The following is a 23,275-nucleotide window of genomic DNA, read 5'->3' as shown; positions in this document are numbered from 1 at the left end:
GTTGTTCACCCACAGTTCTGGGACTGCAAGGAGTGAAACATGCATCTATTTCTTAAGCTAAAGTGGATTTCCTAAGACAGACCTTTTCACCCCAAGGAACATGTTAGGATCACCAAGTTATCCACCTTCTGAGCTTCAAGTACCTACAGAACCAGGTCTCTAAACCCAATCAGAAATACCAACTACATTGCTTACCTTTTTTTTTCCTACAAATAGAGATTCTGGAAAGGTATCCCAGTAAACCCATCCATTCTTCTTCAAGGCTTTCCTCCTGACTTAGCACAGAAATATTTGCATTCTCTGAGAAATAAAGGAAGAAAATACAAAGTGTCAAAAACCAGGACTCCTGATTAAGGTGATGTCATTGAAACCTAATGACAAAGGTCCATCTAGTCAAAGCTATGGTTTTTCCAGTAGTCATGTATGGATGTGAGAGTTGGACCATAAAGAAGGCTGAGCACCAAAGAATTGATGCCCTTGAACTGTGGTGTTGGAGAAGACCCTTGAGAGTCTTGTGGACTGCAAGAAGTTCAAACCAGTCAATCCTAAAGGAAATTAACCCTGAATATTCATTGGAAGGACTGATTCTGAAGCTGAAACTCCAATACTTTGACCACCTGATGCAAAGAGCCAACTAATTAGAAAAGACTCTGATGCTGGGAAAGATCGAAGGCAGGAGGAGAACGGGATGACAGAGGACAAGATGATTGGATGGTATCACGGACTCAATGGACATGAGATTGAGCAAGCTCCAGAAGATGGTGAAGGACAGGGAAGCCTGGCGTGCTACAGTCCATGGGGTCTCAGAGTCAGACACAACTGAGCGACTGAATAGCAAAAACAATTGAAATCCAATAGCCAGCACCTGGCACAGGTCAAAGCCACCTGCCGTGAACATCTCCCAAACCAAAATACAGCTCAGTTGAATGTCCAGTTGGAGGCATTCCTGTACTCCTAATTTCAAAGCAATGGATACCAACTAATATTGTGTCCTCATTGTATCCAGGCTTGGAATCTATCTCCCAAGCTTGGAAATCAGAAGGCAAACATATGAGGCATCAAAGTTTCTCATCCTCATTTAGCTTTGGCAGACTCCCTCCCTTGTGCTCTGGTTTTGAGACCATCCCCACACTCTCAGGTATCCTCAGGATGGCCAAAGGCCAGCAGTATCATCTATCCTTGAGCCCAAATGCCTGGAATTCATCTGACCCATATTTGGAATCTTCAAGAGCAAGAATAACCCATCTGACTTATATCTAATTCAGAATTTTGACTAACTTTAGATTCACTTAGAAAGTTTTAAAAGTATTGATTCTAGGACTCTACTCCTAATGATCCTTCTTCAGTTCTCTGAGGTGGAGCCCAGGCACCATTATATTTATCTATTTTTAAAATAATTTTTATTGGAGTACAGTTGATTTACAATGCTGTGTTAGTTTTCTGCTGTACAGAAAAGTGAATCACACTTATACATATATATATATATATATATATATATATATATATATACACTCGTTTTTAGATTCTACTCCCATATAGGTCATTACAGAGTATCAAGTAGAAGGCACCTTTTTATTTTAAAAGCCCCACATGCATCCACAGTTGAGAATTACAGACCTAAACAATCAATAAATTACACATCCAAAAGAAGTATCTTATAGGAGAAATTAGACACAGCAGAACAAGAGATAGGTACCAGGGCAAATGCATGGGACAGGTAAATTTAGGTGGGCAGGAACTCCAGAGCTATATAAAAGATTCCTGAGGTGTCTACTTATTCTGAATGCAAATGCTCTTAACCCCCCACACACAAAACCACAAAATAAAATCTAAACATTAACTCAAACCAAGAGCAAAACTTAATTTTTACCTAAAATATAACACTAGCCAGCCCCCTGAAACAAAAAACAAAAACTTCTAACCCTAGGTATAATTCTTCCACCCCCAAAACCTACGCCAAATGGTATAATGGTTATTCGACCAAAGAGACTCTTGGCATTGAATCCAGGCTTGGCTCTGGTTAGAACAGAGCTATGGACAACTATAACTTTTTCCAGGCTCATTTCACATGGTTTTGCAACCATTCTCCAGAATTATTTTTCATCTGGTGAAAATGAAATTCTTTATATCCATTAAACAACAGTTCTTCATTCCCTATTCCTTGCAGCCCCTAGAAACCATCACTTTGTCTCTATGAATTTGTCTACTCTAGGTACCTCTTATAATGGAATCACAGAATATTTGTCTTTTTGTGATTGGCTTATTTCACTTAGTATAATGAAATTGAAAATTTATTTGAAAAAGCACAGGGTTCTTGTGAGGAATAAATAAAATCCATAAAATCTGCTTAGTGAACTACTTCTGCAACCACGATTGCAAGTGAAAGTCTCAGTCCCTCACTCTTGTCTGACTCTGTGACCCCATGAACTGTAGCCTGCCATGCTCCTCTGTCCATGGAATTCTGCAAGCAAGAATACTGGAGTCGGTTGCCATTCCCTTCTCCAAAGGGTTTTCCCAACCCAGGGATCGAACTCAGGTCTCCCACATTGCAAGAAGATTCTTTACCATCTGAGCCACCAGAGAAGCAACCTTGACTATTACACTTTAAAATGGTTATTGAGAATGTCAATACTGACACAATTATAATTAAGCCATTATACACAATTTGTTTATAACATCACACTGATAAACACACCTGCCTTCATGCACCTATTTTTTATCTCCCTCATTAGATCCATATTTCTTCCCCACCTCACTCTGCTTGTGATCCGCTGATCTATTTTATATTTGCCAGTATAAATACTTTTTAATTAACTTTAGATATGCCAACATGGACAAAACAAGGTTAGAAGAAAAAACAGGGTAATCCGAAAATAATTCATTAGAAAACAGAAGTTTAAGTCTATAAAACTGACTTCAAATGGCATAGATGTACTACATATACACCACCATTTTTGTCTGTTTCAGAAACACTGATTCATTTTTATTACTCTTTTTTACTAGCTCAACATCATCATCTTGTGATTTTCTAGGTTCCTCTGAGCCCTTTCTTGTACCCTTCCCTTGCTCAGAACACCAAGCCAGAAGGAAGAACCTCACCATATGTCCACAGAGATGAAGAGGATTTCTTTCACTAATTTCAACGCCCAAATTAATGGCCATAGGAAAAGCTTTTCTGCAGAAATTACATACTTCTATAAGCTGAGAGATTGCCCCAAAGCCATGGGAAACAGAGATCCAAGTCTGTTGACCATGCAGGTAGATACTTAGATGCTAGATGAAGACTTGGAGAAAGTCCAGGCCCAGGAGAGATGTGAATAAAGTGTAACCAATTAAAGAAGGTTCTTATGGGTATGTGAGCCCTGACAGGTTTTTAAAGGAGTTAGAAAAAAGAAAACTGCTTTCCTCCATCTTCTCATAGCACTATCATGAGAAGAAAAAATAGATGATAAAGCCAAGATAATAAGTGATTAAAAAACAAACATATCAGCTTTGATTTGTCAAAGGATACCATCAACAGAGTGAAAAGACAACCCTCAGAATGGGAGAAAATATTTCCAAATCATATATTTGATAAGAGGTTAATATCCAGGATATATATATATATAAATGAAATGAAAATGAAGTCACTCAGTCATGTCCAACTCTTTGCGAGCCCATGGACTGTAGCCCACCAGGCTCCTCAGTCCATGGGATTTTCCAGGCAAGAATACTGGAGTGGCTTGCCATTTCCTTCTCCATATATATATATAAAGGACTCCTAAAGGTCAACAGCAAAAGACAAACAACCCATTTAAAACATGGGAAAGGAATTGTATAGACATTTCTCCAAAGATAAGCAAATGACTAACAAGCACATGAGAAGAGGTTCAATATCACTAGTCAATAGGGAAATACAAATGAGATACCATCTCATGCCCATTAGGACGGCTACTATTAAAAAAAGAAAACATAAATGTTAGTAAGGATTTGAAGAAATTAGAACCCTTGTGCACTGTTAGTGGGAATGTAAAATGGTGCATCTACTGTGGAAAACATTATGGCAATTCCTCAAAAAATTAAACTAGAATTTACCATATAAGCCAGTAATTCCACTTCTAGAAATAAACCCAAAAGAATTGAAAGCAAGATCTCAAAGAGATTTGTACAACCATGTTCATAGAAGCATTATTCACAATAGTCAAAAGCTAAAAGCAATTAGAAAGTCCATTGATGGATGAATGAATGAACAAACTGTGGTATACACATATCACAAAATATTATTCCACCTTAAAAAAGAATGAAATCCTGACATATGAGACAATGTGCGTGAAGCTTGAGGAAGTTTATGCTGCTACACAAAAAGACAAATATTCTATGATTTCACTTATAAAAGGTACTAGAATAGTCAAATTCATAGAGACAGAAAGTGGTTGTCAGGGGCTGAGGGGAGGGTAGAATTGTTTCATGGGTACAGAGTTTTGCAAGATCAAAAAGAGTTCTGGAGATTGAACAACTGTGTGAATGAGCTTACCACCACTGCATCATACACTAAAAATGGCTGATAGTAAATTTTATCTTATGTATATTTTATCATGATTTTTAAAAAGTACTGTCTTCATTCCACTCACCCCATTCTGGCTCTTCCCTCTTAGCTTTCTCATAAAGGTCTCTCCTGTTGATTGCAGCAAAAATCCACTTGGCCATGGCCCATGCCTTCTCTTCCCCGTTGAAATCAATCATCAGAGTGGCTAGATCCACGTGATCTGCTTTTTCTGTCTGACCCCGAGGAATTGAGGTGCAGCCCTTCTGACTGGGATAGTCTTCTAAATGCATCTTGAATTTCTTAAAGTCTATGTCTTCCAGGTCCTCCAGGTAACGAGCCAGCTTGCAGCGGACACTTACCATTCTCATCTGCACACCCGGTCAGAGTCCTTGGGCATAAATCCACACTTGGATGTTAGGTGGTGCAAATAGCATATGGTTAAGAAGTCTTTTCAGAAATTTACCCTCAGAGAGAATTAAAGTATCAAAAACCCAGAAAATTGAAAGGAAAAAAATATCACTGGATTCGAACAAGTTGCCATCTTTAGCTTTTAAAAATGAGTCAAATTCTTACCAGAAAGTCTTTCTATTGGCTCAACCCAGGTGTGTGTCCTGAGCCATGGAAGAAAGGTGCCCCTATGGAGAGAAACAAAATCACCAACACAATCACATTAACAGTGCAACGTAGTCTTAAACCGCTTCCTGATGCCGTCTTGATGTATCACCAAGAGAACTTTGATCCCACTGATTACTGGCTATGTATGACCCTGGGCAATCTCTCCACTATTTTTCAACTTCAGTTTCCTCATCTATAAAATGGCAGAGTGGAAAAGATTTTTTTACCTTCCTCCCAACTGAAAGACTCTGGTTTCTTGTTTCTGTTTCGAACCAAGGAAAGATGAATAAGGGACAAGAGAAGAAAGGATACCAGGAATGAGTAATTATGGTGATAACAGAACAGCATATGTCTAGAGAGAAGGAAAGAGAACATAGAAGCATGCAGAGGAAGGCATAATCTGCAACAAACCCTTTATCAACACATTGATTGATTAAAACTGAAATGGGATGGAACTTGGGGTAATAAGGAAGAATGATAAATATATACATTTCTTTAATGTCTCCTTGCAAAATTCACAATTATAATAATTATTAGAACTCACATTTATTGAGAGCTTCCCATGAGTTAGGTGCTATACTGATGCACAAAACTGAAAAATTATATTCCTAGTTCCATGGTATGGAAGTAGAAACTGAGTCTTAGGCTAACTGACTTGCCCAGAGTTTCACAGCCAGGAGGGACAAAGCCAGGATTTACACTAGGGTCACTGATTTCTGAGTCATGCCCCTAACATTGCATTTTTCTCTGCATAAAAAGTGTGAGACCATTTCTTCCACCATTTAAGTAGGTATCTCAGTCACGTAGGAGGAAAAAATGGTTGAAGATGATAACAAAATATAGATGAAAGTGAAAGTGTTAGTTGCTCAGTTGTGTCCGACTCTTTGTAACCCCATGGACTGTAGCCCACCAGGCTTCTTTAAAATTCTCCAGGTAAGAATACTGGAGTGGTTTGCAATTTCCTTCTCCAGGGGATCTTCCTGACCCAGAGATTGAACCCATCCTGCATTGCAGGCAGATTCTTAATCGTCTGAGCCACCAAGGAAAACCAAAAATCAGATTGTTAAAAAACAAAAGCACTTTCCCAGGTTTTATCACACAATCTCATTGTAATGTTCAATGTCTCGGTTTCCTAACTAGACTTCAAGTTCCACAAAGACTTGAAATCAGCGGCTATATCTCTTGATCATACACAATTTCTAGATTTTGGATGGATGAGCACATTGGCTTTGTTTGGAATTGAACTCTTCATATTATTGAACTTAGAAAAGAATTATAGGAAGGGAGAAGCCCTATGAGCCCAGGTCTCCTGCATTGCAGGAAGATTCTTTGCCATCTGAGCCACCAGGGAAAGCTTATGAAGCTTTCAAACTCTCCAAACTGGAATTCGTAAAAGCCCAGTTTAATGTTCAAGACATTTTAAACATGTTCAACACTCCTTCTGTCTCCATTCCTGCCTCTCCACTCCTTGCATCATGCATCGCCCACCCCTCGCTGCCCCGGTCAAGTCCATCCCCTATGCATTTGGCAGGTGGCAGGAGGAGAGGGGTTACTCCAGACAGATCCACCAGCTCTGCCAACCCTCTCAGGTCCCATTGCATCAGTCTTTCCATCCACATCAGGACTCTGCCTCTCCTCTGTGCTACCGTATCCCTAACCTTAGTGCACCCCCACCCTGACCCTTACCTTCTCTGTCCCTTGGTTTCTAAATATGCTCATTTCCTTATATGCATCCCATCTATCTACTTCCTAGGGGAATGAGTGTGAGCCATGGTCACTGTTCCTGACCCCCACTCCCCACACACATGCACTGGCACACATAGCGACCAAATATTGATAAACGTAAAAGAAACATTCCAGAAACATTGTTGAAGGATAGACTTGAAGGCTGGCAGAAGGAACCTCTAGTCAAATCCTGCCCCTTGAAACAATTTCCCCACTCTTCCCCAGGCTATTTCAGCCACCCGGCTCCACAGAGCTGGACTCACCCAGACGTCAGCCTCGGGAACAGCCGGAGAAGAAACTAGATGAATTTATAGCAGTCACAACCCAGCAGGAAGGATGTGGTCTCAGTTTGGAGCAAACAGGCTTGCATCACAGGCAAAAGCAGAGACTAACGGTTACTCACATCACTGGATTTTCCAAACTGAAGCTCTCAAAGCTGAGCCTGCTTTCAGCCAGAGATACCTGGCCTCCCCTCAATGGCCACTGGGGTAGAAAAGGGGAGGAAATTCAACTGCTGCTCAATGAATGTTCCCTCTGACTCTGACAGCAGCCATGTGAGTGTTTTGATGACACAGAGGGGGCTGTGATGGGGAATACCATAGCAGCATAAACAGACAATTAAAAGCATAACCTGGCTATCAAACTGCAGATCCCATTCACTTTCAAGCTGTCACATGGAGGAGGTCAGTAGACAATATAGTAACCACTGACTGTTATTTTTCTTCACCACTTAATTGAGGTAAGTATATACCTGTGAAACCATCACCACCATCAAGGCTATAAGCATATTTATCACCTCCCAAAGTTTCTCCCCACCCTATTATATGGGGAAAATTGACTCTGTGTGTGTGGTGAGAACACAATATAAGATCTACCATAAACAAATATTAAGTACACAATTTAGTATTATTAGCTACAGGCTCTATGCTATAGAGCAGATCTCCGGGACTTATCCAACTTGCATAATAGAAACTGCCCACTTTCTGACTAACATTTCCCTCTTTCTGTCCCTCCCCAGCCCCTGGAAACTGTCATTCTACTCTATTTCAATGAGTTTGACTATTTTAGATCCTATATGAGTGATTTCATTTGGTATTCATCTTTCCTCTCATTTATTTCATTTTGTCATCAAAATCCATTCATGTTGTTGCAAATAGTAGGATTTCCTTATCTATCATGGTTGAATAACATTCCATTGTGATATTTTTCATATATGTATATGCTAATATGCATACGAAATATTCATATGAATATATGAAATATTCCATATATATAGAATATATATAGTTCAACATATATTCCAATAATATACTCCAATGTATATTCCAACATTCTAAATATATATTTATGTATGTATATATATCACATCTTCTTTATTCATTCATCTACTGATGGATGCTTTGGTTGTCTTTATTCATTCTTCTGATTATGAACACTTATGCTGTTTCTGTGTCTTGGATATTGTGAATAAAGCCACAGTGAGCATGGAAGCACATATCTCTTCAAGATCAGATCCTGATTTCAATTCTTTTGGATAGGCACAAACTCTACTCTCCCACTCACTGACTTATTTGTTCAACTAAAATTTATGGAGTACCTAGTGTGTGTCAAGCATGAACACAAAGCTGAATAGCAGCTTGCCTTACCCAAGAAGAGCTAGAGAAGATAGATACACCCAGACCTGCTTTTCTAAATGTTACCATGTCTGCAGGACCACAGTCCAATAATAGCATGAATTCCATGGAACATGGTAAGTGAGAGGCACTCAGCACCCCAGGGAATGCAGGAAACTTGGAGCAAGAAGAAAAAGCATTCAAGTCTAACCTAAGGGTACAGAGGCATTGGTGGATGACTTTGTCTCCCTGTGTCTCAGTTTCCTCATCTGTAAAATGGGGATAACAATAGCACCAATCAGAGATGGTTGTCATAAAAATGAAGCAAATGGGTAAATGTGAGGCCTTTGGAACAGAGCCTGAATCACAGAAACTGGTATCAGTGGTTAGCTCCTCCTCCTACTGTTGTTACAGAATGGTGTGCAAAATGCCCTTGAGAGAGTCAGTTCCTAGGTAGGTTGATAAGAAGTCCGGGGTCCCCTAGGAGGAGAGAGGGGTCTGGGGCTCCCAAAGAGTAGATAGGGATCTGGAGTTCCCAGGGAGGAGAAAAGGACATTTTTTCTACATTCCTTAGTCACATAAAATGTTTTTTTCTTTACGCCCAGAGCTGATGATTACACAATAAAACAGCTCAGCTTAAACTCTGTACTAAGGATTATATAACAACAATATGTCCACCTTGAGGACAGTTTCTCCTACTTGAAAACCTTCTGACTAATCCTGTTATCCTAAAATGTATATTATTCGAGTGAGTCTGGTAAGATCTTTCTATTGTTAGTTCTAATTCTGTCATCTTAAAATGTAAATTGTGAGAGTGGGTCTAGTAAGACTCTTAAAAGCTTGATACATTCTTCTGATTTACTGTAATAATCAATTTAAAAAGTATATAACTCCCTTGCTAAGACTAGGGAGGGGGCACTCTCCATCCCTCTTCTGATGTCTATTTCAGAAGCTTTCTCTGTCCCTTTTTATACTTTAATAAAACTCTGCTATACAAAAGCTCTTGAGTGATCAAGCCTGGTCCCTGGTCCTGAAGCTAAATTTTGTCTGGAGATCACAAATCCGACATCGTTCACAGTAAGCTATCACTCTGAGAGATGAAAGAGAGACATCTTCTCCCACTGAAGCAAGGGCAGGATAGCAGACCTGAGTCTCAAGCTCTGCACGTTGTTAAAGGCCAGGGTGCATGCAGGAGCTGTGAGAACTCCAGATGCTGAGGCTACAGAGAGAGACAGCAGATCAATCAACCAATAACTGAGAGGGAAATGCAAAGTAGAAAGCAGAGTTCAAATGTCATTCCAGAATTTTGAAACAATACTCTAATCATGTATAAAAACTAATCAAGAAAAAGAAAAAAAAAAAAACACCATGCTTTGCCTGCCTGTTATTCTGCATTCTGAAAACATTGTTTCAGATATGGGACTATCAAAATCAATACAAATAATAAACAAAGAACGCCATAAAAATAGAATACAACAATTCTCTTCCTATCTATTCATCACTCCCTTCTAAAACCTTGGTGAATAACAATGAAATATTGTGTACCAAAGAAAAACAAGTATACCCACGAAACACCTGCAACTCACTTCTGTAAAGCAGAGTTGATTGGAGTTCTGGGTATTGCCAAATTTGCCACAAACTCTTTCTAATTGAATAATCTACAGGAAACCAAACCAAAATGAAAGTAAATCCACATGTTGCCCCAACCCACTTCCAAGTACATACGAGCCATCCCTGATTGTACAGGTGGGAGCAAAATGAGGAAATGAGATAGGGGTTTTTTTGAACAACAACAAAAAAAAATCCAGACATGAGACATGAAAGTATAGGCATGGTGACAAAGATCTAAAACATATAAAGTCAAGATTCTATTGAAAAGTCCAAAGCAAAACAGCAATAACAGTGAGAAATGGGAAAGAGAAGTTGCTCAGGTGTGTCCGAGTCTGCAACCACATGGGCTGTAGCCTACCATGCTCCTCCATCCATGGAATTTTCCAGGCAAGAGTACTGGAGTGGGTTGCCATTTCAAGCTACCCTAAATACTACATGTGTCTCTGGGCCTGAATGCTTCCAAATCCTCACCCATCTTGCCCTTCCCTCGACCTCCACACAGTTAACGTGATATGCTAATTGCCCTTCCTGAGCCTGTGGGGAAAGTAGTTTCAGTTCTACAGGAGAAGCCGGAAGGCACATTGCTTTCCTGGCAAAGATACTCTTTTTTTTTTTTTTTAATTTATTTTTAAATTTTTTTTATTTTTAAACTTTAAAATATTTTATTAGTTTTGCCAAATATTGAAATGAATCCGCCACAGGTATACCTGCGTTCCCCATCCTGAACCCTCCTCCCTCCTCCCTCCCCTACCCTCCCTCTGGGTCGTCCCAGTGCACCAACCCCAAGCATCCAGTACCGTGCATCAAACCTGGACTGGTGACTCGTTTCATACATGATATTATACATGTTTCAATGCTATTCTCCCAAATCTCCCCACCCTCTCCCTCTCCCACAGAGTCCATAAGACTGATCTATACATCAGTGTCTCTTTTGCTGTCTCGCATACAGGGTTATTGTTACCATCTTTCTAAATTCCATATATATGCGTTAGTATACTGTATTGGTGTTTTTCTTTCTGGCTTACTTCACTCTGTATAATAGGTTCCAGTTTCATCCATCTCATTAGAACTGATTCAAATGTATTCTTTTTAATGGCTGAGTAATACTCCATTGTGTATATGTACCACAGCTTTCTTACCCATTCATCTGCTGATGGGCATCTAGGTTGCTTCCATGTCCTGGCTATTATAAACAGTGCTTCGATGAACATTGGGGTACACGTGTCTCTTTCCCTTCTGGTTTCCTCAGTGTGTATGCCCAGCAGTGGGATTGCTGGATCATAAGGCAGTTCTATTTCCAGTTTTTTAAGGAATCTCCACACTGTTCTCCATAGTGGCTGTACTAGTTTGCATTCCCACCAACAGTGTAAGAGAGTTCCCTTTTCTCCACACCCTCTCCAGCATTTATTGCTTGTAGACTTATGGATTGCAGCCATTCTGACTGGTGTGAAAAAAAATATGGAACGCTTCATGAATTTGCGTGTCATCCTTGCACAGGGGCCATGCTAATCTTCTCTGTATGGTTCCAATTTTAGTATATGTGCTGCCGAAGCGAGCACCAAAGATACTCTTTTAGGCTGCAGGCATTGCAGTCACTTTCCAATCGTCAACCCTGCACTAACCAATAGAGTAGCTACTAGTCTAGTCACACATGGCTACTGAAATGTAAACTTAATTAAAATTAATGATTCAGGGGGGCTTCCTTGGTGGTCCAGTGGCTAAGACTCCACACCCCCAAAGCAGGGGGTTTGCTCCCTGATCAGAGAGAACTGATTTGGGAACTAGATCCCAAATGCCACAGCTAAGAGTTTGCATGAGGCTTCCCTGGTGACTCAGTGGTAAAGAATCCACCTGCTGATACAGGAGACACGGGTCTAATCCTTGATGAGGGAATATCCCACAAGCTGTGGAAATACTAAGCCCATACTCCACGACTATTGAGTCTGTGCTCCAGAGACCAGGAGGCACAACTACTGAGCACACGTGCTGCAACTACTGAAGCCTGTGCTCTACAAGAGAAGCCACAGCAACGGGAAGCTGGTGTCCTGCAGCTAGAGAAACACACGCGGCAATGCCAGCTGGCAGAGCGTCTGCCTGCAATGAGGGAGACCCAGGTTCAGTCCCTGGGTCAGGAAGATCCCCTGGAGAAGGAAATGGCAACCCACTCCAGTACTCTTGCCTGGAGAATTCCACGGATGGAGGAGCCTGAGAGGCTATAGTCCGGAGTGACTTCACTAATGAACACCCAGCACCATCAAAAATCAATCAATAAATCAACATTTTTAAAAAAGAGTTTGAATGCTTGAGTCCTAACGGGGAGGCTAACTAAAAACTGAACATGCTGCAATTAAGACCTGGCACAGACAAATACATAAATAAATATTTTTTAAAAATCAATTCAGTTCTGGCTGCACTGGTGGCATAATAAGGGCTCAGTAGCCACATGTGGGGATAGTACAAAAGAGTACACGTATATCACAACTGAGTTTTAATGGTCAGCCTTGGTCTGACTCGAAGGCTAGAAGGGCATCCTTGAGCTTAACTCCTAATGCTTGGAAATCTTAAATTATTTCCTGCTGAATATTATTCTATCAGACATTACATTGTTGAAGATATATATAAATATATATATGATTACTTATTTTTTAAATATATATATGCACTTAGCACTTATTAATACATGGTATAGACAAATTTGGAAGACCTGTATCTGAAACTACAAACATGAAGTTAGAACACAGAGAGAATTTTTATTTTTTGCTTTAATACAGAGGACTTTCATTGAGTATGTTGTACAATATACATTTCTTCATTGACTGGCTTTTTCCCAACAAGCATATGTAACTTTGCAATTAAAATAGGAAAAAAAAAGAATTCTACCTAGCACAGCTATCAAGTTGGTGGGTTTTGATGGCCTTGAAATAGGATAGCAGTGACAGTTGGGCTTCCCCGCTTTTCCAGCCTCCATCAGTACCCCAGTCCTCTAACTGATAACACTCCTTTTATTGCTTCTCCCCTATTAGGTGCTGATTCTTTCTCCTATGCCTTCTAATCCACGTCAAGACATGAACTGCAAAAGGCTAAACACGCTGTGATGAGTGTAGAATTTCACAGAAGTGAAACAGATGCTATAGATGGTCAGACCACCATCCAGTGGCCACCTTCTTTCTTGCTCAAAGGAACTCAATTTTGTGCAAGAATTCACCTCTTCCTCACAGAACTTGGGAAAATTTAACTCTCCTCCAATTTAAGGGGTGTATTCTGGTTTATATAACTCAATCACTAGATCCTGCTCTCATAGTAATTATTGTTTAAGGAGTGGGCTGGTAAGTTCTGATTAAAAGACCCGGACTCCACAGAAAAAAGTCTGCTCTAAAGATTCTCCATATTTGCTGCCAGTAGATGTGGTCACATTGGGATATGATGCTCCAAACTGCATGAGGGAGCACATAACACACTAAGGATGGCACGGCTGGAGATGGAAGGAACATGTCCGCTGAAGCAACCAGCCCAACAGTGCAAGGCCCGTTTAATATGAGTCTTCTGCTCCTTAGATCCAAAGGCAACTTACACTTACATGCCTTTGTTGAGGCATGATTGAGTTCTCTGTGAGTTTTTATTTCCCTGAAGTCAACACTGAACTAATACTCACTACTTACAGACATAGCATGGCTGAAAACCTGTGCATGGGCTCACAGGTGGGCATCAGTGCCCTAAGAACTGTTAAATTGTTCTAAAAATAACACAGTTGCCAGCCACTACCGTTTCCTCACCGTTTGCTACTCAATTGAAAAAAAGTAACCAAGTCATTTATATTTTATTATATTGATAAAATACAAACACTTTTACATATAAAAGGGTAAATCCAATCTGTCCTAGAATTTTTTTTCTTTTTGCATGATTTTGGTGCCTTTTTCCATTTTATCTCCTTTAAAATAAGGTTTTTTGTTTTTTTTTTTTTTTTGGCCATGCTATCCAGCTTGCAGAATCTTAGTTCCTCAACCAGGAATCAAACCCATGTCCCTTGCAGTGGAAGCACTGGAGTCCTAATCACTGAACCACCAGGAAATTCCCTAAAATGAATGTTTAATTAGTTCTTCCTTAGGAAAAGAAGGCAAATCCTTAGCTGTGAGGGTTAGAGGCAAAACTTTTAGCCTCACAAGATATTTACATTTTAAAACTGGTTGCCAACAAACAAAATCAGAGGTTTTCCATAAAACAGATGTCAGCTTTGTGTCTAAAACTTAGAATTCTAGAACCAATCCAAGCAGCACTCCTTCAATATGGAACCAGGAGCTGGAAAAGGAAGCCACACTGAGCTAACTTCAGTTTTCTGCAGTCTCCGTCACTCCCTCCAACCTCTTAGATTCAGCCCATACCTCCTTTTATATTTGCTTGCTTGGAACTTGACTTTGAATTCCTAATTCCTCAGTCATATCTTCCCCACCCCCACCCCCAGATTTATTGAGATATAATTGACGAATAACACTGTGCACGTTTAAAGTGTAGAACATGATTTGGTACACATTATATATTGTGAAATGATTACCATAAGATTAGTTAACACATCCATCACTTAACATAGTTACCTTTGTGTGTTTGTGTTGAGAATTGTGTGTGTTGTGTGTGTGTTGAGAATATTTAAGATTACTCTCAACAATCAAGTATAAATACATATTATTAACTCTTAGTCATCATGCTATATATGAGGTCCCCATAAGTTAACTCATCTTATAACTGAATGTCTTATCTTTAAGCAAAGAAAATAAACATTTCAAGTTTTTTCGTCAGAAAGAAGGGATATTTGGTAAGGTTCAGTTATATGTATATTAAAAGTCATTTTAATATACCTGTGTATAGCCAAAGGTGGAAGCAACCCAAGTGTTATCAACTAGTTAATACATTAACAAAATATATTATATATATACCATGGAATATTATACAGCCTTAAAAAGGAAATTCTGACATATATTACAACATGAACCATGCTGACATTATGTTAAGTGAAATAAGACAGTTACATAAAAACACATGCTGCTGCTGCTGCTAAGTCACTTCAGTCATGTCCGACTCTGTGCGACCCCATAGACAGCAGCCCACCACTTATATAAGATTCTTAGAATAGTCACATTCACAGAAACAGAAAGAATGGTGGCTGGAAGGGATCCAAGGCCGGGGGTGGGTGGTGGGGAGGGGGAAACAGGGATGCATTTAATGGTGACAAAGTTTCAGTTTTGCAAGATGAAGAATTCTTGGAATTCCCTGGTGGTCCAATGATTAGGACTCTGAGCTTTCATTGCCAAGGGCCTGGGTTCAGTCCTTGGTTGGGGACCTGAGATCCCACAGGCGGCATGATAAGGCCACATAAAAAAAAAATGATGAAATGTTCTGGAGATGGGTGATGTTAATGGCTGCACGATGATGTGAATGTATATCACACTGCTGGACTGCACACTTAAAAATCATTAAAATGGAAAATTGTGTGTTATATATATTTTCTACAGTAAAAAAGAATATCAATTATGTTACACATTTCCACTCCTCATTTTCTTTCTCTCTCGTTTAACCCAGAAGAATAAAGAAGTACAAACGCTACTCCTAGCACTCAGTTAAAAATAAGCAATTATATTTCGCTATACCAGCTACCTCTCTAGCTGGTATATTGCAATTGTGGATCAATTGCAATACTTAAAATGTTTATATAGAGACAGAGAAAAGATGAAAACAGACACACACCACATTTTTGCTTCCCCCAAAAGGTTATTGTGTGGGAAGAAGACGACATTCTCCTTCGTGCAGTTCTGTATTGTCTCTATCATAATGAAGCCCCCATGGACCGAGGAGCCCGGCAGGCTACAGCCCATGGGGTCACAGAGTTGGACAGGACTGAGCAACTGAGCACGTTGTCCATAGAAGGCAAGGACATGATGAACCTTAGAAACCTTTTAAAAGTTATGGGGAAAAGCTAAAAAGATTTCCTATTAAAGAGAGAAGGAAGAGAAACCTCTAACCCTTGTGTCTCCTCTGAAATTAATCCAGAACAACAGAGAAAAAAAAAAGAACTTCCACTTCTATGAAGTCACCAATCATGAGAGGGCCCAGGGCTCTTGAAGCCTAGAACTGGAGTGAGAAGGGACATAATGAGAGAGACCATCTTCAGGAAAATAAAGAGAATCCAGAGTTTTCCAGAGTAGGGAACACACACTAGTGGGAAACAGCAACCCCAGTCCCACCCTCCTTGCAATTTCAAGGTCTGAGTGTTTGGGCAAATCACCAAACATCTTTGAACCCTGTGGACCACAGTAGTGGCAGGATGTTGGGATATTACGGGGACATACATTTTCAAGAGTGAGTGATTATCTGCTACTAGTGTGGGGAGAAACTGTGAGTGAACCAATAGAAGACTGATTCTTTTTTTTTTTTTTAATTTTATTTTTAAACTTTAGAAGACTGATTCTTGCTGACACTGGTCAGCTAAGGAGAAATCCAAGCTAAATCACCCAAAATCTGTGATGTGCAGAGTTTTGACACATGTCAAGGAACTTCCTGTTTTTTGGAAGGGGCCCACACCCAGCTGAGAGGAACAGCGAGAATGGGACAAAAGGCAGGAATGTTGTACTCATGCTGCAAGCCTGCTGATGTGCATGGGTCCCTTCTCAGAAGAATATATTCAAATGCATAAAATAAAGCACATAAGATCACAAAGGAAGATGTTGAAATAGAGGTACCAAAATACTTTTAAGTTTGTGGTATTTATGCCCAATAATTCATAATTTGAAAGAAATGATGAGAGTAACTGGTATGTCAGGCTTTCTGTAAAGTGATATGAAAATAACTCTAATTTCCACTGGTGACAAATGTGTAGGATACATGGGCTGTGTTGCCTGCATTAGAGAAAAATCAAGATCAAAATTTTTCCCATCCAAAAAAAAAAAAAAAATTTTTCCCATCCAAGTTAACAGACCCCACCAGACGACATCCACAGAAGCCTCGGGGATATACGCTACCTCTTCCTCCAATTGAAGTGAAGTGAAGTGAAAGTCGCTCAGTCATGTCCAACTCTTTGAGACCCCATGGACGGTAGTCCATGGAATTCTCTAGGCCAGAATACTGGAGTGGATAGTCTTTCCTTTCTACAGGAGATCTTCCCAACCCAGGGATCAAACTCAGGTCTCCTGCATTGCAGGCAGATTCAGTTTTTCCAAAAAAGCTGTTCAGGAAAAACTCCATTATTTTAAAGAAAAGTGATATTTTTTTTAAAAAAAGAATGATCATGAAAACTATATAAAGATAACACAGGAGGAAAAAACAAAAGAAGTAAAGGCATCTGGCAAATAAAAGATAATGACAAACACTTGAATATAGTAGCATGGTGGAAGTTAGTAGCATTCCAAAGCAAGGGGAAGTTAGTGGGGCAGGCACAATAATGCACTCCCTCCCAGCATATCCACATGCTAATCCCCATAAATCATGAGTATATAACCTTATATGACAAGGGGAATTAAGGCAGCAAATAAATCAAGTTTGCTAATGAGGTGACAAAATTGAGGAGAGTATCCTTGATCATCCAGGTAGGACTAATATCATCACAAGGGTCCTTATAAGTGGAAGAGGAGTGAAGAAAAATTCAAAGTGATCTGATGCAAGAACACAGGGAAAAAGAGACATCTGCTGCTGCTACTGCTGCTAAGTTGCTTCAGTCATGTCCGACTCTGTGCAACCCCATAGACGGCAGCCCACCAGGCTCCCCGTCCCTGGGATTCTCCAGGCAAGAACACTGGAGTGGGTTGCCATTTCCTTCTCCAATGCCTGAAAGTGAAAAGTGAAAGTGAAGTTGCTCAGTCGTGTCTGACTCTTAGCGACCCCATGGACTGCAGCCTACCAGGCTCCTCTGTCCACGGGATTTTCCAGGCAAGAGTACTGGAGTGGGGTGCCATTGCCTTCTCCGAAAGAGACATCTAGAAGCTGGAAAAGGCAAAGAAACAGATTCTTCCCTAGAATCTCTAGAAAGGAAGGCAGCCTTGCTGACACCATGATTTTAACACTGCAAGACCCATATTTGAATTCAGACCTGCAGAACAGTAAGATAATCATTTTTTATTGTTACAAGCCAATAAGTTTGTGCCAAGTTGTTATGGCAGCCACAGAAAATGAATACAATTAAGAACCCCTACTTCTGGGACTTCCCTGGTGGTACAGTGGATAAGATTCCACCTGCCAATGCAGAAGATACACAGGTTTGAACCCTGGTTAGGGAAGATTCCACATGATGGGAAACAGTTAAGCCCCTGCACCACAACTATTGAGCCCTCAATCTAGAACCCATATAACACAACTGCTGAAGCCTGTGTGCTCTAGGGCCTGTGCTCCCCAACAAGAGAAGCCACCATGATGAGAAGCCCATGTAACACAATGAAGAGTAATCCCCACTCACTGCAACTAGAGAAAGCCCGTGTGCAGCAATGAAGACCCAGCACAGCCAAAAATAAATAAAGAAATAGATAACCCCTAGTTCTCCAAGAATAGAGAAATAAACCCACATACCAATTACTCACATATCACATATAAATAAACCCACATATCAATTAATCTTTGGGGACTTCCCTGGTGGTTCAGTGACTAAGACTCCAGGCTCTCAATGCAGGGGGCTTGGGTTCGATCCCTGGCCAGGGAACTAGATTCTACATGCTGAAACTAAGACCCAGTGCAGTCAAATAAATAAAATTTTTAAATTAATTAACTAATTAATTTTAAAAATTCATCTTCAGCAAAGGAGGTAAGAATATACAGTGGAGAAAAGAGTCACTTCAGCAAGCAGAATGGGAAAAATGGACAACTGCATGTAAATCAATGACGTTAGAACACTTCGTCACATCATATAAAAAATAAACTCAAAACAGCCTAAAGTCTCAAATATAAGACATGGTATTGAGCTTCTCTGGTGGCTCAGTGGTAAAGAATCCATCTGCCAATGCACAAGACAGAAGTTCAGTCCCTGGTCTGAGCAGATCCCACATGTCACAGAGCAACTAAGCCCATATGCCACAACTATTGAGCCTGTGCTCTACAGCCTAGGAACTGCAACTGCTGAGCCCACTCACCCTAGAACCATACTCTGCAACAAGAGAAGCCACCACAATAAGCTTTTCACTTTGGTTCAGCCTCTTCATTCCTTCTGGAGTTATTTCTCTATTTTTCTCCAGTAGCATATTGGACACCTACCAACCTGGGGGGTTCATCTTTCAGTGTCCTAACTCTTTGCCTTTTCATACTGTTCATTGGGTTCTCAAGGCAAGTATGCTAAAGTGGTTTGTCAATTCCTTCTATAGTGGACTATGTTTTGTCAGAACTCTCCACCATAACCTGTCTGACTTGGGGGCCCTATATGGCATGGCTCAGAGTTTCATTGAGCCATGAAAGGCTCCTGGGTTTCCTTATCACCTCCTACATATCCAGGAAGGGCACTAAAGACTCCTGTGATGAAACTCAGTTCATCCTCCCCAAAATGTAGTACCTTGGTATATTGAATATTTTGAGCTGAAGGAATTTAGAAATGGGATGTGCAGGAAGGACTTTCTGACCTTTCCTCAAAGCACGTCATGAAATCCTCAGGTAAGAGGACCTTCCCTATACCTGGTAGAAAGGCAAATCCTCATCCTAAAGGGATACAAAGAGGAATCAATGAACAGGCCTTGCTAAGTTCCCCCTAGTTTACTGCACTTAGCTCATACCCTTTTTCTGTCTGATCACATCTTTCCATGACTTTCCACTTTTCAATAAATCTATCATAATGTTTATGTTTAATTGCCTTTTCAGGTCTTCATTTCCTTATGAAGGCTCTTATGTCATGTAAAATGTTAGTCATTCAGTCATGTCCAACTCTTTGCAGCCCCATGGACTGTAGCCCACCAGGCTTCTCTGTCCATGGAATTCTCCAGACAGGAATACTGGAGTGGGTAGCCATTCCCTTCTCCAGTGGATCTTCCCAACCCAAGGATCATTGCAGGCAGACTCTACCATCTGAGTGCCAAGGAAGTAAAATTTGCATTAAATAAATCCATACACTTTTCTTGTGTTAACCTATCTTTAGTTACAGGGGTCCCAATCGAGAATTTAAAAAGTTGAAGGAAAAAGTGTTTTTACTCCCCAACATCTCCAACCCAGAACCACCAAGAGCAAAGATAAAAAATGTTGCAAGAAAATAAAATTGCTAGAGGCAGAAAAGGATGGTTAGTTCAGTTCAGTCTATCAGTCGTGTCTGACTCTTTGCGACCCCATGGACTGCAGCAGGCCAGGCCTCCCTGTCCATCACCAACTCCCAGAGTTTACTCAAACTCATGTCCATTGAGTCAGTGATGCCATCCAACCATCTCATCCTCTGTTGTCCCCTTCTCCTCCAGCCTTCAATCTTTCCCAGCATCAGGGTCTTTTCAAGTGAGTCAGCTGTTCACATCAGGTGGCCAAAGTATTGGAGTTTCAGCTTCAACATAGTCCTCCAATAAATATTCAGGACTGATTTCCTTTAGGATGGACTGATTGGATCTCCTTGCAGTCCAAGGGACTCTCAAGAGTCTTCTCCAACACCACAGTTCAAAAGCATCAATTCTTCAGCTCTCAGCTTTCTTTATAGTCTAACTCTCACATCCATACATGATTATTGGAAAAACGATAGCTTTAACATCCCCTGGAGAAGGGAATGGCAAACTACTTTGGTATTCTTGCCTGGGAAATCCCAAGAACAGAGGAGCCTGGCTGACTACAGTGGGGTCGCAAAGAGTCAGATATGACTGAGCAACTAACACACACAAGGTGATAAAAGGACTGAACACCAAAATCAACTAATTGGATTCAGTTGACATATATAGACCACTCTACCTAAAAACAGTAGAAAACAAATTTTTTTCAGGGGAACACTGGAACAGTTATCAAAGTATACCATGCCCTGCACCACTGAGGGAAAAAAAACAAACCCTCAACGTATGATTTAAATTCTTTGAATTACATTGAGTTTTTTTTTTTTTTTCTCAGTGGTTCAGGGCATGGTGAAGTGAAGTGAGTGACTGTCATAAGTGAAGTGAGTGACTCACTTCACTTCACCATGCCCTGAACCACTGAGGAAAAAAAAAAAACCCTGAATGCAATTCAAAGAATTTAAATCATACAGAGCATGTTCTCTTGTAATAATGGATTAAACCTAGACAACAGGAAAGTTGTAAGACAATGGGAAAATCTCCATGCTCTTTTCACTAGCATGAACCCAAATGACATCTACAAATGTCAGTAGATGAGAAACAACAGGGCCTCATGCAGGCCAGCCCCACATCCCACACGCTCCATATGAGTAGGCAAAACAGGAATATTGGTAAATATCCATTTAAAAAGAGCAAAATCCCCAGGAAGAGATTCAAACAGGATGTAGTAAACCATATGTTAAGAACTGAAAGTACATTTCTTGTTAGTAACCTGAGAATAAAGCCAGTTAGATACTATATATGCTTTAAATGTTTGTAAAATATTAATAATAAATTGTAGACAAGTAAGAAATACCATCTAATACACAATATTGCAAAAGAGATTGAAGCTTCCTAAAATATGTGAAAATGTCACTTGTACAGTTTTGGAGCAAATGTAGTTAAACATTGGGCAAACCAGTGTTAGATGAACTGACTTTGGGGCAACTGATTTGCTTCCAAAAGCAGGGGCATTAGGGAAGAGTCCCAGGCTTCTCAGTTCACACGCAGGACTGTCTGTTCACAAAACAAGTCATTTTACGTCCTGGAAAAAATGTAGAGGCTTAAATTTACTTTACTTAGGCGGCCATCAGCACCACCTCTGAGGACAGATGTTGGTAAAAAGGAGGGCAGGGTTTTGAGTTTGGAAGAAGAATCAAGGTGAATAGAGAGAGTTAGAAAGAAGTGTACACTAAAAGCACCTCCTTGGCCCCTATTGTCATGTCACCCACGATTAGCCTTGATGAGGGGCAGAGACAGGTCTCAGAGATGGAGAAGAACATACATGGAATTATTACATTTTTCAATATATAAATGTATCAAAGCAACATGTATATTTTAAACTTCCACAGTGTTATATGTCAATTATATCTCAATAAAGCTACAAAAAATAAAGCATTCAAATATATAATTTGAACTATATTTGATATACATAGAGATGTCTGTGTATGTATACCTCACTCATTCTCCAAAGAACTCAACAAGGAATTCCCTGGCAGGGCTATTATGATAGTCCTAAATAAAGTCTCCCTTACCATTTTAACAAATGTCAGAACAACTATTTAACAACAGCTATTGCTCACGTTTCTAATAGTATAACGTAATCCACTTTGCCTAGAGTCCCAAAATGAGATCTTTGTGCTAAAAAGAAAAATTTCAAAATTTTGCATCAGGTCAAATATTTCCTTCATTCTTTTTGTGCACAAAATAAACCTGTCATAAGACATTTGCAAATGACATATCCAATAAGGGGTTGATATACAAACTATTAATATAAAACTCAATATCAAAATTTTTTAAAGCATTAAAAAACAGGCAGAGGATCTGAACGCTTTTCCAAAGACATACAGGTGGCCAGTAGGCACATGAAAAATACTCAATATCACCAATTGTCAGGGAAATGCAAATCAAAACCACAATGAAATTTCACTGCCAAGGGTGCAGATTTGATCCTTGGTCTGGGAACTAAGATCCCACCAGTCACATGGTGTGGCCAAAAAATAAATAAATTTAAAAAGAATTTAGCTACAATGAGTTATCACTTCATGCTTGGCTACTATCAAAAAGACAAAAACAACAATTGTTGGTGAGGATGTGGAGAAAAGGGAACCCTCATGCACCACTGGTGGGAATGAAAACTGATGCAGCCACTGTGAAAAATAGTATAGAAAAATTAAAAATAGAATTACCATACAATCCAACAATTCTACTTCTGGGTACCTATTCAAAGAAAACAAAGACACTGATCCAAAAAGATATGCATCCTTATATTCATTGTAAATTCCAAGATATGGAAGGAACCATCAACAGATGAATGGATAAAGAAGATATGGTTCACATATACAATGGAATATTATTCACCAACAAAAAGGAACAAATTTTAGTCACTTCTAGTGAAGTAACTTCGGAGAAGGCAATGGCACCCCACTCCAGTACTCTTGCCTGAAGAATCCCAT

General features: G+C 39.9%; 1 protein-coding gene and 1 non-coding gene across 7 annotated transcripts in view; both read right to left on the bottom strand.

Annotated features, from left to right (window-relative positions):
- Positions 1-7,374, bottom strand: part of NLRP3 (NLR family pyrin domain containing 3) — a 49,384-nt gene extending 42,010 nt beyond the window's left edge. For 4 of the 6 annotated variants that reach the window (XM_061423197.1, XM_061423198.1, XM_061423199.1 and 1 more), the window contains exons 1-2: positions 4,611-7,122; positions 196-300 (exon numbers count right to left, since the gene is read on the bottom strand). In XM_061423197.1, the coding sequence (XP_061279181.1) occupies positions 196-300; positions 4,611-4,893 (388 nt within the window). In that variant the 5' untranslated portion in view covers positions 4,894-7,122. The other 2 variants (XM_061423196.1, XM_061423194.1) reach the window with 2 other exon arrangements.
- Positions 7,375-11,541: 4,167 nt separating this feature from the next.
- LOC133252255 (U6 spliceosomal RNA) lies at positions 11,542-11,648 on the bottom strand. The gene has a single exon (XR_009737867.1). It is a non-coding gene; the product is annotated as a U6 spliceosomal RNA (small nuclear RNA).
- Positions 11,649-23,275: the final 11,627 nt, after the last annotated feature.

The sequence above is a fragment of the Bos javanicus genome, chromosome 7, assembly GCF_032452875.1.
Source record: "Bos javanicus breed banteng chromosome 7, ARS-OSU_banteng_1.0, whole genome shotgun sequence".
Taxonomy (NCBI): domain Eukaryota; kingdom Metazoa; phylum Chordata; class Mammalia; order Artiodactyla; family Bovidae; genus Bos; species Bos javanicus.
The sequence above is the reverse complement of the archived record's forward strand: the minus strand, read 5'-3'. Positions and strand labels throughout refer to the sequence as shown.